The sequence below is a fragment of the Lithobates pipiens genome, unplaced genomic scaffold (assembly GCF_037356315.1).
Source record: "Lithobates pipiens isolate NorthernLeopardFrog02 unplaced genomic scaffold, aLitPip1_a1.2 Scaffold_13, whole genome shotgun sequence".
In the NCBI taxonomy this organism is placed as follows: domain Eukaryota; kingdom Metazoa; phylum Chordata; class Amphibia; order Anura; family Ranidae; genus Lithobates; species Lithobates pipiens.
Window position 1 is genome coordinate 438,947,693 of NW_027507718.1, and position 15,356 is coordinate 438,963,048.

At 40.6% G+C, this 15,356-nt stretch overlaps 1 protein-coding gene across 2 annotated transcripts in view; it reads left to right on the forward strand.

The window, feature by feature from the left end:
• Positions 1-15,356, forward strand: part of LGI2 (leucine rich repeat LGI family member 2) — a 94,248-nt gene that overhangs the window by 22,585 nt on the left and 56,307 nt on the right. The window contains exon 3 of one of the 2 annotated variants that reach the window (XM_077477690.1): positions 5,953-6,024. The exons of the other annotated variant lie outside the window; for it this stretch is intronic. Coding sequence (XP_077333816.1) covers positions 5,953-6,024 — 72 coding nt within the window. The remainder of the gene's footprint in view (positions 1-5,952; positions 6,025-15,356) is intronic. 2 annotated transcript variants of the gene reach the window in all.

The window sequence follows — 15,356 nt, forward strand, 5'->3', positions numbered from 1 at the left end:
AGATCACAGAATTTTTTCTACGTTTATAGAACAGATTTTTTCTGCGTTTATATCACAAATATTTATTTCTTTATATATTGTATTTTTAACCTGTTATATGCACTGTATGGTTTTAAGCACATATTTGCTTGATTTTTGACACCTGAGTGATGCACAGAGACACTTTATGCAATGCACAGATGCACTTTTAATGGAATTTCATAAGCATTAAGTACTGTTGTAGTTTACAAGCACTATTGCACTTTTTGCTTTACACTTCATTCGTATATTTTTTATTGACTGTGTTAGTTTATTTAGTACTAAGGAAGCGCAACACAAACCCCTTTGTTTCTTTTTTCTGCATTATTGAGAGTCAACTCATAGAGTGTCTGCTGCTCCTATTAGAACAGAATTTTACCTTTTCACCATTTTTTAGCCATATAGCGCGGGAGCCTTTGATATATACTCATTGTCACTGCTGCATTGGACCATAGTTCTTACTCCTAGCTTGATGCTGTGTGGGCTAGGCCATGGAGCCTACAATTCTCATTGGAAAAATAGGTGACAGGGTTCTTCATAATATAAATGAATGGTAGCTTAAATTTTGATGGTAGAGAGGAAATCCTTCACGTTAACATAAAACAACACCAGAAGTGCTCAGATATGAGAACTGGAAGCTGGGATCTGGAAATGGTGTGACCGGAAGCACCTTGACTTATGTTTGGTATGAATTACTTCATCAGGAAGTGCCCTGATGACGTACGTCAAGGTGCTTACGGTCATACCATTTCTGGATCCCAGCTTCCGGTTTCTCTCCTAGCCCGAGTGGAACGCACGCCAGCTTGGACATGAGCCCAGCGGTGAACAGCTCTCATATTGCAATTCATGCAGGCTATCGTCAGTGCCAGACTAAGGCACCCACTAATGTAAGCAGGCACCCATCTTTTGTTTGTATTATTTTAAAATAAAAAACAGTATTGCTCTACGGATTGTCCTTTTGTTTCCTTATGAAATATTTTGGAGGAGAGGAGGACACAGTACAGAGGCTTCATCTAGTAACTAAGGGTTCCTAATAGGATTTCCCTACAGCGCATTAGACCGTCTTTTTAATTAAAGAGGTCATATATATCTGAGCACTTCCGGTGTTGTTTTATGTTTGTACGGTGAAGGATTTCCTCTCTGACATCAAGATTTAAACAACCGTTCATTTATATTATGAACTTTTTCACTGTTATATATTTCTTTAAAAATATTATTTCACATTTATTATTGGTACATTTATTGTTGCACTTTATAACTGAATTGATTTATCTATGTTCTATAGCACTTTTTAGGCAGGTAGTAGTTACCTCATTTTCACGTTTATTGCACATGCCACTTTATTCCGTGTTATATGGTCTTTAAGATAAGGCACATATCCTTACCACACAGCGCCCCCTGTCACTTATTTTTCCTATTGCACAGTGTTCTTAATTGTTCTGGGGAGCAGCTATATAAATATAAATATATATATATATATATATATATATATATATATATATATATATATATAGGCATACCCCGCTTTAAGTATACAATGTGGTTTATTTACTAAAGCTGTAAACTGCAAAGCAGGCTCACTTTTGCATAGAAACTGATTATCTTCCAGGTTTTATTACCAAAGCTTACTTGAACAAGCTGGTGTTGGAAGCTCATTGGTTTCTATGTGGAAGTGAGCCCAATTTTGCACTTTCCAGCTTTAGTAAATAAACCCCATTGTGTACTTAAAAGTGGGGTATGCCTGTATTAGGTTTGTCTCAAATTATTGTTTGGTGCAAGGTTCCCTTCTCACGCTACAATTGCCATTGGCTGTCTAGATGGCACTAGGCAGTGGCACTAGGTGCAAACACTGTTGAACTCTGATTACATAGACTTTAAAATAATTTTTGGACATTTTCACTTTATTCACTTTTATTGGACATTTATGTTTTTACTAACATACTATTGTTAGGATTGAACAGACTTTTGCACATTCTTATAGTTAGGTATTTGGTTTGGGGCAATTTCACATAAGCACTGGTTTACATAGAATGTTTAATGGTCTTCAACACTAGAGGGTGTATATTTTTCATCAGTAACTGGGGATATAATGTTTTTTTGCTAAGCAAAGGAAATAAGTTATTTTTACACACCCACACTTTACTACTTTCCTCTTAGCGGGAGGAGGGTAAGTCCCTGCTTCTAGTCCCTGATAAAAAAAATGTCCTGCAAACAGTACAAATCCCCTGCAGCAATGAATTAAATTGTAAAAACTCAGTGAAATCAGACAAAGCAAAAGTAAAAATGATTAAAAGGCGGAAACAGGTAATACAGGGGTTGATTTACGAAAACTTAAGAGTGCAAAATCTGGTGCAGCTGTGCATGGTAGCCAATCAGATTCTAACTTCATCTTGTTCAATTAAGCTTTGACAATAAAAACGTAGAAGCCGATTGGTTTCTATACAGAGCTCCACCAGATTTTGCAGTTTTAGTAACCCAACTGCACAGAGACTGATCAAATGAACAATGCACACTGGATATGTTATAAACCTGAACATACGTCATGCCGCATGAAATTTATGAAGGTCTTGTCCAACTAGTGCAGGATAACTCCTAATAACCTCATTCATTATTAATTATACATAGTAAATATAACTCTTCTGCACATTACTGTGAGTAGCACTTGCCTTACCAACCTTTATTATAGTAAATCACCACATTCCTGATGGAATTTCTGACATTGTGGCTATACAATGGAATGTTTTCCAGGCATGGCATTTTCAGAAACCTGCTGTTAACATTTAATATAGCTCATTACAGTAAAAAAAAAAAGAGAACTAATGTATCATATGAAGACTGGATCTCATTAATCAAAGCAAAACCATTCCATACTAGGAAAATATATGAGTGCGTTCTGAGCGTATACCATGGAACACAAAAAGCTGCTGATTACACAGTTTTAGGGACAGGTGTAGCTTGCGATTTGTAAAGTGTATATTTTATGTAAAATATGTATTTATTTTTGGCATCCTCAGTGATAATACATATGTGGCAAAGCACTTACAGTATGAAGTTACATGTATATTATTACAAGGCTCAGTTCCAGTTTACAATCTTTACACTAAATACAAAGAGGAATAGTGTTTACCTTAAACTACAGCAGCCCATAAATGAGTCAGTTTTTTTTCTTTCAACCAGCAGGTTGAATGAAAAAAACTGTCTCGATTCCCTCAGATAAACAATTCTCCCCACTGAGCTATTGTATTTTGACAGTAGGGAGACTTACCTGTCACCAGAGCACACTGATATTTGCTGCTGGCTATAGCCGGCAGCACTGAACAAGCACAAAATCCAACAAGGCAGTTATACGGAAGTCGATTGGTAGATCAACTTTTGTGCAATCACCCTATCAATACATGGATTCAAATTCAGCTGGTCCCTGCTGAACTGGCTTAATTTCGATCCATGTGTAGCCTGCTTAAGACACTATGCAAACATTAAAAACATATCTTTAATCCAGGTTTGTATTAATAAATAAGTAAATAATGAAAACCTACCTTATGACAGAATCCTGACCAAATACAACAGGTAAAATGTTGGCACTTTATATTGCCTAAGCTTTCCTACCCTCCCTACCTCCTGCACATTCATTTTAGCTAGTGAGGGTCAATAAGAATGTGTAAGCCCATGTACACACGGTCAGAGATTTTTCCAACCAAATCCGTCAGATTTTGCCCGTCGGATTTAGTCTGACGGATTGTATCCGAAACTGTTGCATACACACGGTCGGGCCAAGTTGGCGAAAAATCCGATCTTTCAGAACGTGATGACGTAATTTCGTTACGATGGGACTACATTCAGGCTAGTAGCCAATAGCTTTGATGTAGGAATTTGATCTGAGCATGCGTGGCACTTGGTCTGATGAAAATGCTCTACACATGATCGTATTAGGTCCGTCCGGCCCAGTTGGTCGGGAAATATTTCCAAAATGTTGGAAAATTGGGTCGGACGGAGATTCGGACAGAATCAGTCCGATGCATACCACACACAGTCGGATTATCTGACGACACGGTCCGATAGGACACATTCCGACAGATTCTCCGACCGTGTGTACAAGGGCTAAGGGGTGAAGTGTCGGAGGTTTGCCTGTTGAACCCGGCTCCAGGATGCCACTGTCTGGATGACTTCTGCAGGCATGTGCAGACACCTGTAGATGCTGTGTACAGTTTTATGCTGATCTGAATGAGGCAGTATTGTATACTATACCTCCTAACTTTCTGAAATGATAAAGAGTGACACCTTTTGGCACACAGTATGTAGACAAAGGACGCATCTCTGCCATGACCCCAGTCCATGGACCACAAAGGTCTAATATTCAGAAAACGACTCAAGTGATTTTTAGACTTCTAGTTTTCCATTAAATTGGCTTTTCAAAATAACAAATATCACTAAGGCTGCATGAGATACCAAGAGATAGATTTGGCCTCAAAAGGATAGTCCCTCTAAATGAGGGACAGTTGAGGGCTATGTACTATGGGTTTATTTTCACCATTGCATTGAGCTTCATAAACCTAACATAGAACATGTTATGTTTGTAGTCTGATCTTGACTATGTTTTATGTGGTAGGCATATAAACGCTTGCGCATGCGTTGCGTGTTAAGGGACATATTCACTGCTGCTGCTTAGTAAATTCAGGGCCAGGAGGGAGAATGAAACAACATGTAGAGATAGTCTGTTGTTTGGCTTATAGTTGGAGAAAGATTCTAAGAAACTTTCTGCCCATCACTAAAGGTTGAACAGAATGTCTGTGTCTGTTACATCTCCTTTGGAGCCACACTCTTCTGTACATAAGCAGTTAGCATTTTGGCCCTCACTAGATGATATAGGATACAAACCTCTATCCTATATAGGATCCTGGGGGGGGGGGGGGCTGGGGTTGGGCCTGGTTCCTCAGGTGCCAGGAACTAGTAGAACTGCTGTGGCTGGTAAAAGATCTAAGACGTTAAGCTTGGCTATACAATTAGGCAAATTTCATCCAATTTCTAATGAAGCAACTAAAATTCACTCCATGGGTGGCCCTGTTGCTACCCTAATACCCAACATCCTTCAATTGAAAAAAAGAAAGGAGCCAAGCTGCAGGTTCCACCCTCAAAGACTTCTGAATGGGTAAGTATCTCCATTCAAGGCAGCGGCTTAATATAATTTTGAACAGTTTGCAAAATCACGTTCACGTGAAGACATGCCAAGGGGGCTCCACCATATTACTGGAAATGCTGTTTCTGCACATGCCCAGGATGTGATTATGACATCCTACATACAGTTATTAAGTAAAGAAGGATTGCTAAACAAAATCGGCAATTGTGTAGGGATGGCAATTGGGGGTATTGTTGTGTGTGTGTGTGTGTGTGGGGGGGGGGGGGGTAGATGAGGACATCTAGGAAAGCAACCCCCATTTAGCCTAGTTCGTGATTGTGTTTACTGCTGAAGAACAGGCACTCAACTGTTGAAAGTCTACTATGAGCCACAAACGGGTATTTGTGGTTGGGGGCCGAAGATCTGCACCACTTCTTTTGCCTGGTTTGCAATTGCATACATATAATTGCTATAATACTGTTGGGTCATCATTTATGAAAGTATTGAGCTGCACATTTTCTACATTACCTTTTTATAAAAAAAGCCTAATAAACAAAACTCTATTTACATTCTCTTAAATTACATTTAAAATGTAGCATGCCCTCATACATCAGGAAAGCAAGGCTGCCCTATTTCCTGCTAAATAGCTTTCTAAAAGCATTAATGGTCTGTGTCAGCTTGAAGCCGCTGCAAGTTGACTCAGCAGCAAAAGGTAAAATATTGCACTCACTGCATTGCTACAGCAGTCAATAGATTCAGCTTGACTAATTCTGAGCATCACAAAGTCTGGTTCACTTCTAACCTGCTGTCTTCATTTTCAGCTTGCTGAATTCTAACTCATTTACTGTCATACGAGACGATGCCTTTGCTGGTCTCTTTCACCTCGAATACCTGTAAGTGCTCCACTAAATGTCGTATGCTGCATTTGATTTTTTTAATCCTGCCTTGGTCTTCATTCTCTGGCCTGTGCAATGTTATAACCAATTTCTACAGATAATCACATGCTCCATGATTATGGAAGCACATAGAACATATATTCTGTCTTGAATTTTCAGATGTAATGAAGAATATTACAGTTGTCAACATTTGGTCTTTTTCAGTAAAGAGTTCTTATTACGAAATATGTTAATCTACCAACCAGAATTTACCCTGCTGAGGTCAGGACCAGCAAAAGACGAATTTTGATTGGTAGTTATTAAAGAACATATGTGGAACACAAAGGGATTTTTAAGATGCCACAAAATCAAATCACCAAAATTCAATAAAAACATCAAATTTTATTTGGATAGAAAAATGTTAAAAGCAATAGTTTGATAAAAACCATCACAGAAGTTCCATGCGGGTGGCTTTTAGTGTAAGTACAGTGACTTCAGCTCAACATGTTTCGCCAGTCAATGACTTCCTCGGGAGACCTCTAAAGTAATATATACATGTGCCGCCAGAATGCCTGAAGGCATTTAACAACTCTATAAGACAAAAACATAATAATACATAGATGGAATCACCGCTAGAAGGATATTAGTAAGCCATAGAGCTCACAAAACATCAGGCACTTGAATCAGCATGACAGAAGAATCATGCTTGATTAATCCTGTGAAACTGCAGATTCTAATCGACTTGCTCCAATTGTAAGGAAAGATCCAATCATGTAAAATATCGCCCCAATGAAAGGCTATTAATCTGGTATTCAGCAAAATCCCATAGGAGCATGTGAATAGGGTTTAAAACAGCTTCTCACGTGGCTCGATATTATACATGATCTCAGTGCCCACCAGTGCTGCCTATCAGTGCCCACCAGTGCCGCCTTATCAGTACCCATCAGTGCAGCCTATCGGTGCCCATCAGTGCAGCCTCATCAGCGTACATCAATGAAGGAGAAAAATTGCCTGTTTGTAAAATTTTATAACAAAATATAAAAAAAATATATTTTTTTTAAATTAGTCTTTAACATTTTTTTATTTTTTATTTTATTTTTAATTTATTTTTATTTTTTTTAAATTTTTTAATTTGGTCTTTAAAATGTTTTTAATAAAAAATAAAAACCGCATAGGTGATCAAATACCACCAAAAGAAAGCTCTATTTGTGGGAGAAAAAAAATTTCATTTGGGTACAATGTTGTATGACCACGCAATTGTCATTGAAAGCATGACAGCGCTGAAAATTGGTCTGAACAGGAGGGGGGTTTAAGTGCCCAGTAAGCAAGTAGTTAAATACCTTTAGGCATCCTGGTACGTGTACTTTAGAGGTCTCCTGAGGAAGCCATTGATTGTCAAAACATGTTGAGCTGAAGTCACTGTACATACAACAAAACTATTTCTATTAACATTTCAGTATCCAGATAAAATTTGATGTTTTTATAGAATTTTGGTGATTTGATTTTGTGGCACCTTAAAAATCCCCTTGTGTTCCACATACTGTATGGTGCCTTTGACCTCAGACACCTGGCAATTTAACACAATAATTGGTAATTATTTGTTTTTGCACTAAAGAAGGCTTTATTGAACAAGGCTTTTTGTTACAGTCAAACTCTACAATCAAAGAAGAATTCCAGCTAAACCTATTCTTTAGTTTTAGGTAGAGAGGGGAATGGGTAGAACCTGTTGTAGGTTTTTATTGCTGCCTGGTTCTCCATTGGAGAGATTCACTTTCTGTCCTAAGTGAGCAGAAATATACATTTAATTGGCAAATTCTCTGTAATGAGGCACATGTATTAATATATAATTTTCAGAAATAATCATCCTGTGAAACTGCAAGAGCAAATGGCACAAAATCAAATGTTATTAGGCTATTTTCTTTATTTGTCAAATGTTTTTCTTTCAAACAGAATTGGGTGAACCAGGAAAATACAGAAGAAAGACCACTAGATAAATATTTATTTACTATGATCATCAGTTCTATCTAGTGGGCATAATGCGGTGTTTTCTCAAACCACTCTATTTTTTTAAAATAAATTATTAATATTCAAACTGGAGAGAAAATAGTTTTAGAATGTTCGATTTTCCCCTATTCACACATTCACACAGAACAAATATACATGCAGTTTCACAGGATAAATAGTTCTGCATATTTTTTTTTTATATATAAATATACCCCATAGTTCAGTGACAGATGTCTTCTTTAGGGTGGCAGTTATAAGTACAGATCTTATCCAATGGGGACACAGCAATAAAACCTGACAACGATGAAATGCTTTTTCCCATTCTATCCAAATCTAGCCATTGAAAAAAAGCTTTTAAAAAGGGTCTGCACCATCAGATAAAGTAAATAATTTGTACATCATTTTTTTCAGGCTTTGATACCTTTCTTTGTAGGTCTTTTTCATAGTTATGTTTTTATGGAGAAAGCCATATTCTCCTAAATCCTAAAAAAGAGTAAAGAAGAAATCTTGGAATTAAAAATATGCAGTAAAGCTTGTACAAGCCAATAAAATGTTTCAACTGTTGCATCAGACAAAGAGAACTTGTGGCCAGAATATTGACATCCAAGTTTTTATTTATTCTTAACAAGCAGCAAATTATCTTTAATCACTTAAACCCCGGACCATTTTGCTGGCCAAAGACCAGACCACTTTTTGCGATTCGGCACTGCGTCGATTTAACTGACAATTGCGCGCCCGTGCGACGTGGCTCCCAAACAAAATTGAAGTCCTTTTTTCCTCACGAATAGAGCTTTCTTTTGGTGGCATTTGATCACCCCTGTGGTTTTTATTTTATGCGCTATAAACAAAAAACTGCGACAATTTTGAAAAAAGAATGCATTATTTTTTACATTTTGCTATAATAAATATCCCCTCAAAATATATAAAAAAAAATCCTCAGTTTAGACTGATACGTATTCTTCTACATATTTTTGGTAAAAAAAATCGCAATAAACGTTTATTGATTGGTTTGTGCAAAAGTTATAGCGTTTACAAAAAAGGGGATAGTTTTATGGCATTTTTATTAATAATATTTTTTTACTAGTAATGGCGGTGATCAGCGATTTTTATTGTGATTGCGAAATTATGGCAGACACGTCGGACATTTTTGGGACAATTGTCATATATACAGAAATTAGGCCGCGTACACACGCGGGGACTGTCTGCCGAAACTAAGTTCGTCAAACAGTCCGCTCAAACTTTTGAATGAACGAACACGCCCACACACGGCACTTTTTGAGCGGACAAATACGGCAAACTTTGTTCGTCGTACTAAGTCCGCGCAACTTTTGAAATGAACGGACTCGCCCACACACGAGGCAACAGTCCGCTCATTTCGAGCGCGTGTGCAGGTAGGCGGGGCCCGCGACGGAGACGTCGCAGGCTCCGCCGCCTGGAATGTACTTAAAGGGGAAAAAAATCGGCGTGGGGGTCCCCCCAAAGTCCACAACAGACCCTTGTCCGAGCACGCTACCCGGCCGGCCAGGAAAGGGGGGCGAGCGAGCGCGCCCCCCCTCCCGAGCCGTACCAGGCCGCGTGCCCTCAACATGGGGGGTGCCTTGGGGTAGGGGGGGCCGCGCGGCCCCCCCACCCCAAAGCACCTTGTCCCCATGTTGATGAGGACAAGGGCCTCTTCCCGACAACCCTGGCCGTTGGTTGTCGGGGTCTGCGGGCGGGGGGCTTATCGGAATCCGGGAGCCCCCTTTAATAAGGGGGCCCCCGGATACCGGCCCCCCACCCTATGTGAATGAGTATGGGGTACAATGTACCCCTACCCATTCACCTGTAAAATAAAAGTACCCAAAAAAAAACACAACACACGAGATAAAATATTTTATTGCACAGCTCCGGGGGTCTTCCGTCTTCGGGGGTCTTCTCGCCGGACTCCTCCGCTATCTTCTTGTAGCTCTTTTGCTAGCGGAGGAGTCCGGCTTTCTTCCTCCCCGCCGCCGGCCTCTTCTCCCAACTTCGGGGGTCTTGTCCCCCTCTTCGGTTCTTCTGCCGGGCCACCGCGCCTTCTTATAGCTCTTTTACAGGCGGTGGCCCGGTCTTCTGTCGCCGCTGTCGCCTTCCGGTCGCCTTCCGTTCTTCTTCTTGTTCTTCTTCTTCTTCTCCAGGAGATGTTGACACGTCGTTCTCTCCGGCCGGAATGCCAGAGCCGCGCTGTGCGGCCACTTATATAGTGACAATGGGGCGGTGTCACATGGTATATGTCACATGGGTTGGTCACATGGTGACCCCGCCCCCTTACGATGTCATAGTCCCCATGTGACATCAACCCATGTGACCAACCCATGTGACATATACCATGTGACACCGCCATCTTTCCTGGCCGGCCGGGTAGCGTGCTCGGACAAGGGTCTGTTGTGGACTTTGGGGGGACCCCCACGCCGATTTTTTTCGGTGTTGGGGTTCCCCTTTAAGTCCATACCAGGCGGCGGGGCCCGCGACGTCTCCTTCGCGGGCCCCGCCTACCTGGAGACGCGCTCGAAATGAGCAGACTTTCCTCCGAGCGGGAACAGTTTGCTCATTTCGAAAGTGGCCTACACACGGGCGGACTGTTCGCTCAAACCAAGTTTCAGCGGACAGTTTTTCGGAATTTCCGAAAAACTTTGTTCGTCAAACTGTCCGCTGAAACTGTCCGCTGAAGCCCCACACACGAGCGGACTGTCCGCTGAAACACTGTTCAGCGGACAAAGTTGAGCGAACAGTCCGCCCGTGTGTACGCGGCCTAAGTGCTATACACATGCACTGATTCCTGTGTAAATGACACTGGCAGTGAAGGGGGTTAACCACTGGGTGGCAGTGTAGGGGTTAAGTGTGTCCTGGGGAGTGTTTCTAACTGTGGGGGCGTGGCTGTGTGTGACACATCACTGATCTCTGCTCCCGATCACAGGAAGCAGAGATCAGTGACACTGTCACTAGGCAGAATGGGGAGATGCTTGTTTACATTATCATAGCCCCGTTCTTCCTCCCCGTGAGATGATCCGACTCACGGAGGACCCGACCAGCGCTATGGCACGGCGGCAAATTTAAAGGGACATACCTGTACTCCCATTTGCCTGTCCGTGCCATTCTGCCGACGTACATCGGCGTGCGCCGGTCGGGAAGTGGTTAAAAAAAGCCCCTGCTAAAGGGCTGTACACATAGGGCGAATGTGGGGTGGTATCAGCTGGTTCAATAGACACCAGCTGACATTGTGTACAGCAGCTTTAATGTTAGTGTGTTAGTGTGTACCAGGCTTTAAGCTTGGGAGGAGTCGATGTACTAACAATCTGATATTAGTACATCGATCTCCCTGCTGAGCTATTGTGTTCTGACAGCCCCCCGCCAGAACACACCGATCAGTGCTCTTAGCCATTGGCCAGATTCTGTCAGACAGACTGCTATACACACAGGCCGCATGTCGGCCGGTGTCTATTGAACTGGCCAATGCCGCCCGACATTCGGCCCATGTGTAGAGCCCTTAAGGCTCTGTGCTGAAGTCGTTCAAGTTGTTCTGTCAGCAGTTCGCTCCTTCCTTCCTAAGCTTCAGCTTAATGGCTGTGGCAGAAACAGGGAGAGTTGATCGGCTGAGAAAATTACCTCAGTGATTCCGATGTTGAATTTTAGCATAAGTTGCTCCACAGTGCCTGCTGCTACAGAGGTAATTGAGGACTTCTTTTCAAGCATTTTACTGCTAATTAAGAATATGCAAATATTTGAATGTCCATAGCACTGACATGAGTTCATTTTAAAGCAGTTTTCCAGCAAAAAAAAAAAAAAAAGCATACACTAGCTTCTAACCCATCGCAGTGTAGTGAACTGTGGAATCCTTAAATTTCTCTCCAGGTCTTCTATATTAGGTATATCTGTTGATACAGATAAACAGTACTGCATATCCAAGGCTCTATTTGTAAAATATATGTTATTTTGCATGTTTTTGGCATGTGGTAATGCATACGGTTGTTTTTTGTTTTTTTGTGTGTTATAAATGCATTTTGCTGTGTTTTTCTCCCATGTGTTTTCTATGTTATGGCCTGAAAAAATGAATCTGTATCTCTGTCTGTTATTCATATGTTATCCTGAATTAAAACACAGGAAAATGCATTATATGCATATTTTTTTGTATTGCCATTTATTTCTTTGGGCTTTCAGATTGCACAGCAACACAAATAGTCGTGCAGGCTGCGTTTTTTGTGATACTTTGCTCTGCAATGCAAAGATCTAAACAGTGCTCATTAATTTGCTGCATTTGGCTGTGCACTTGAAATCCAGCATAAATTCAGTCTTGCAAAAGGCTCCAGTGCATTCTTACACAATTCTGAGCTGCTAGGTCTGCAGGAAGACACAGTGACATCACTTGCGCCTTCTGAAATTTTTTATTTTTTCATTGCGAACAATTTCTTTGTTTATAAATGGCTTTGTTATAGGTAGGAGTAAGTGGCTGGGTGGGCAGGAAGACTTGCAACAAAATGTTTACCCTCCATTTGAACATGTAAGCTGCAATTGATGACCTGCATCTAAAAATGCTAGTTGCCTGGCTGTCTTTGGCTCCTTTCTGAGCCACTGACCTGGAACAAGCATGCAGCAAGTGAAGTCAAACCAAGTCAGAAATGCAGCCACCATATTTCACTCGGAGGAGAAGCTGTAGATGACGTGTACAGGAAAGGGTCACCTGTATATTGTAAAACACAGGACAGAAACGCAGAGAAATGTTTGCCTGTGAGACATACATTTTATATTGACCATATATTATCTGGGGTGCATTCTTCTATTACACCCCAATTTGTCTGTGGAGATGGCAGTGTTCAGTGTAGGCCTCAGTGATATCTGCTCTGCTTTAGACCTGGTCTGTGGGTAAGGTGCAAAAAGTGCAAAATGCACGTGACAGAGTACATACTTTTTTTTACATTGCACAGCTCACAGGGAACGATGACCATCAGGTTTTATTGTGACCCGTTTATTGAAAATTGTATGATAGTCATGCTAAATCTAAAAATCTGCACAGCTATGCTTCCTAGAATTTCAATCACTGGGGTTGATTTACTAAAGGCAAATCCACTTTGCATTACAAGCGCACGTGAAAGTGCTCTGATCTGATCTGAGGGGGACATGCAAGGAAAATACAAAACATAATTTTTGCTTGTACATGATTGGATAAATAAAATCAGCAGAGCTTCCCCTCATTTCAGATCGTCCTCTCAGATCTAAAGGGACTGCACTTTCAAGTGCACTTGCAGTGCAACATGGATTTGCCTTTAGTAAATCAACCCCCCCCCCCCCCCCCGACTTTTTAATCTGGGATTAATTATTCTTTCCATTACACCCCATCATCAGCACTGCACCAAGTCCTAATCAAGATGCATGAACTGGGATGTATTTAGGGCTCTATATTAACATAATAAATTAGCCACTTTAAGACCAGGCCTTTTCCTGACATTTGTTGTTTTTTGCTAGAAAGTTACTTAGAACTTATTTATTTTTTTATTTGTTTTAGCAGAAAAGCTAGAGAATAAAATAGCGGTCATTGCAATATTTTATGTCACACTGTATTTGTGCAGCGGTCTTTCAAATGCAATTTTTTTGGAAAAAATACACTTTAATGCATTAAAAAAACACTAAAGTTAGCCCAATTTTTTGTATAATGTGAAAGATGATGTTATGCCAAAAAAATAGACACCTAACATGTCATGTTTTAAAATTGTACATGCTCGTGGAGTGGCTAAAAATCCCTATAGGCGACACTTTAAAAATGTTTACAGGTTACCTTTTTAGAGTTACAAAGGAATTCTTATACCAGAAGTATTGCTCTCACTCTAACGATCGCAGAGATACCTCACATGTGTGGTTTGAGCACCATTTACGACTTATGTATGCGCTCGCTTCTACACACGGCCACGTGCTTTAAATTGTATTTTACTTATTTATGTATTTTACTTTTATTTTTTTATTTATTTTTTACACTGTACCTTCATTTATTTTTTTATCACTTTTATTTCTATTACAAAGAATGTAAACATCTCTTGTAATAACCTCGGATTTACCAAGAAGCGGCGGGGGGTGAGGGCACCTTTCCTGACACCTATAAAAGTGATCCCGCGGTGAATCTGCTGCTTGGACCACTTTTATCTGAAAGCCAACCACCTAAGGGAAGAAACAATACCAGGGTTATGGCAGCTAGCTGCTGCCATAACAACAGTATTTAACATCAAAATCATGGCGTACATTCCCAGGCGGCCGGCAAGTGTTAGGTGGCAATGTGCCATACAGTAACCCTCAGTGATCAGAATTCATTAATTTGGCAACTTGAATGTACTGATTGTTTATTTCTGTGGGTTATACATCATTAGGTTCTTAAAAAAATTACCCAGACTATGTCCTACTGCTAACTATATCCCACCACAAATATCACAATGTAATGTGGAAGTTTACTCACAAACACTTGCCTGCTTTTGGTGTGCTTGAAGTGAACAATTACATGTGTTCCTATTTCTTGTACTATACATGCTTGGAGACTTTGTTGGCACAGCTTGTTTGTCCAAACAATGTCCAACCAATTAAAAATGAATAAAATAAATAAAACCTGCATCCTCAAGTCCCTAAACCCATAGATGAAGGCAGAAACGTGATGAAGCATGGTAAAATTTGCTCCAACAGGGAAAAAAAATCCTTCCTGATCCCCTAGAGCAGGGGCGTGAAACTCAATTTCATCATGGGCCAGATCAACATTTTGGTTGCTCTCAAAGGACCAGTTGAATCTGTAACACTATATAAATGTATATGTTTTTTTTCTCAAAGAATATATGAAGGAACTCAACCACACCGAACGCATCAAATAGTGGGTGTGGCCAAATTGCAGTGGGGGGATCTTTCCGCTGGCATATTTTAAAATGATGGGCATGTGGGAGCACTATTGTTCTGAGAGGAGGTCATATGACATGTTCCCAGGATCACGGCTCGCTCACGCCCCACGCTTCGGCATTATCTGTCACTGGCTGTGTCCACTGGACACAGCCCATGACAGATCACTGTACTGGCCCACTGCCAGTACCATGTGACCACTGTGGCCAATCACAGCATATCACATGCCAGTTGTACACAATGAAAGGCTTTGTTACATGCTTTTCATTGTGTACTATAGTGATGAGCTCTGTGATTGGTCACAGTCATCACATGGTACAGACAGGGCCAATCACAGCCCATCTGTACCATGTGATTAGCTGTGGTCAACCACAGCCAATCACAACATTAAATACTGAATGAGTAGTTTTCATTCAGAAAAAAAGGTTGCCTATAATTGTAAAAGTCACAGTTATAAGAAACCA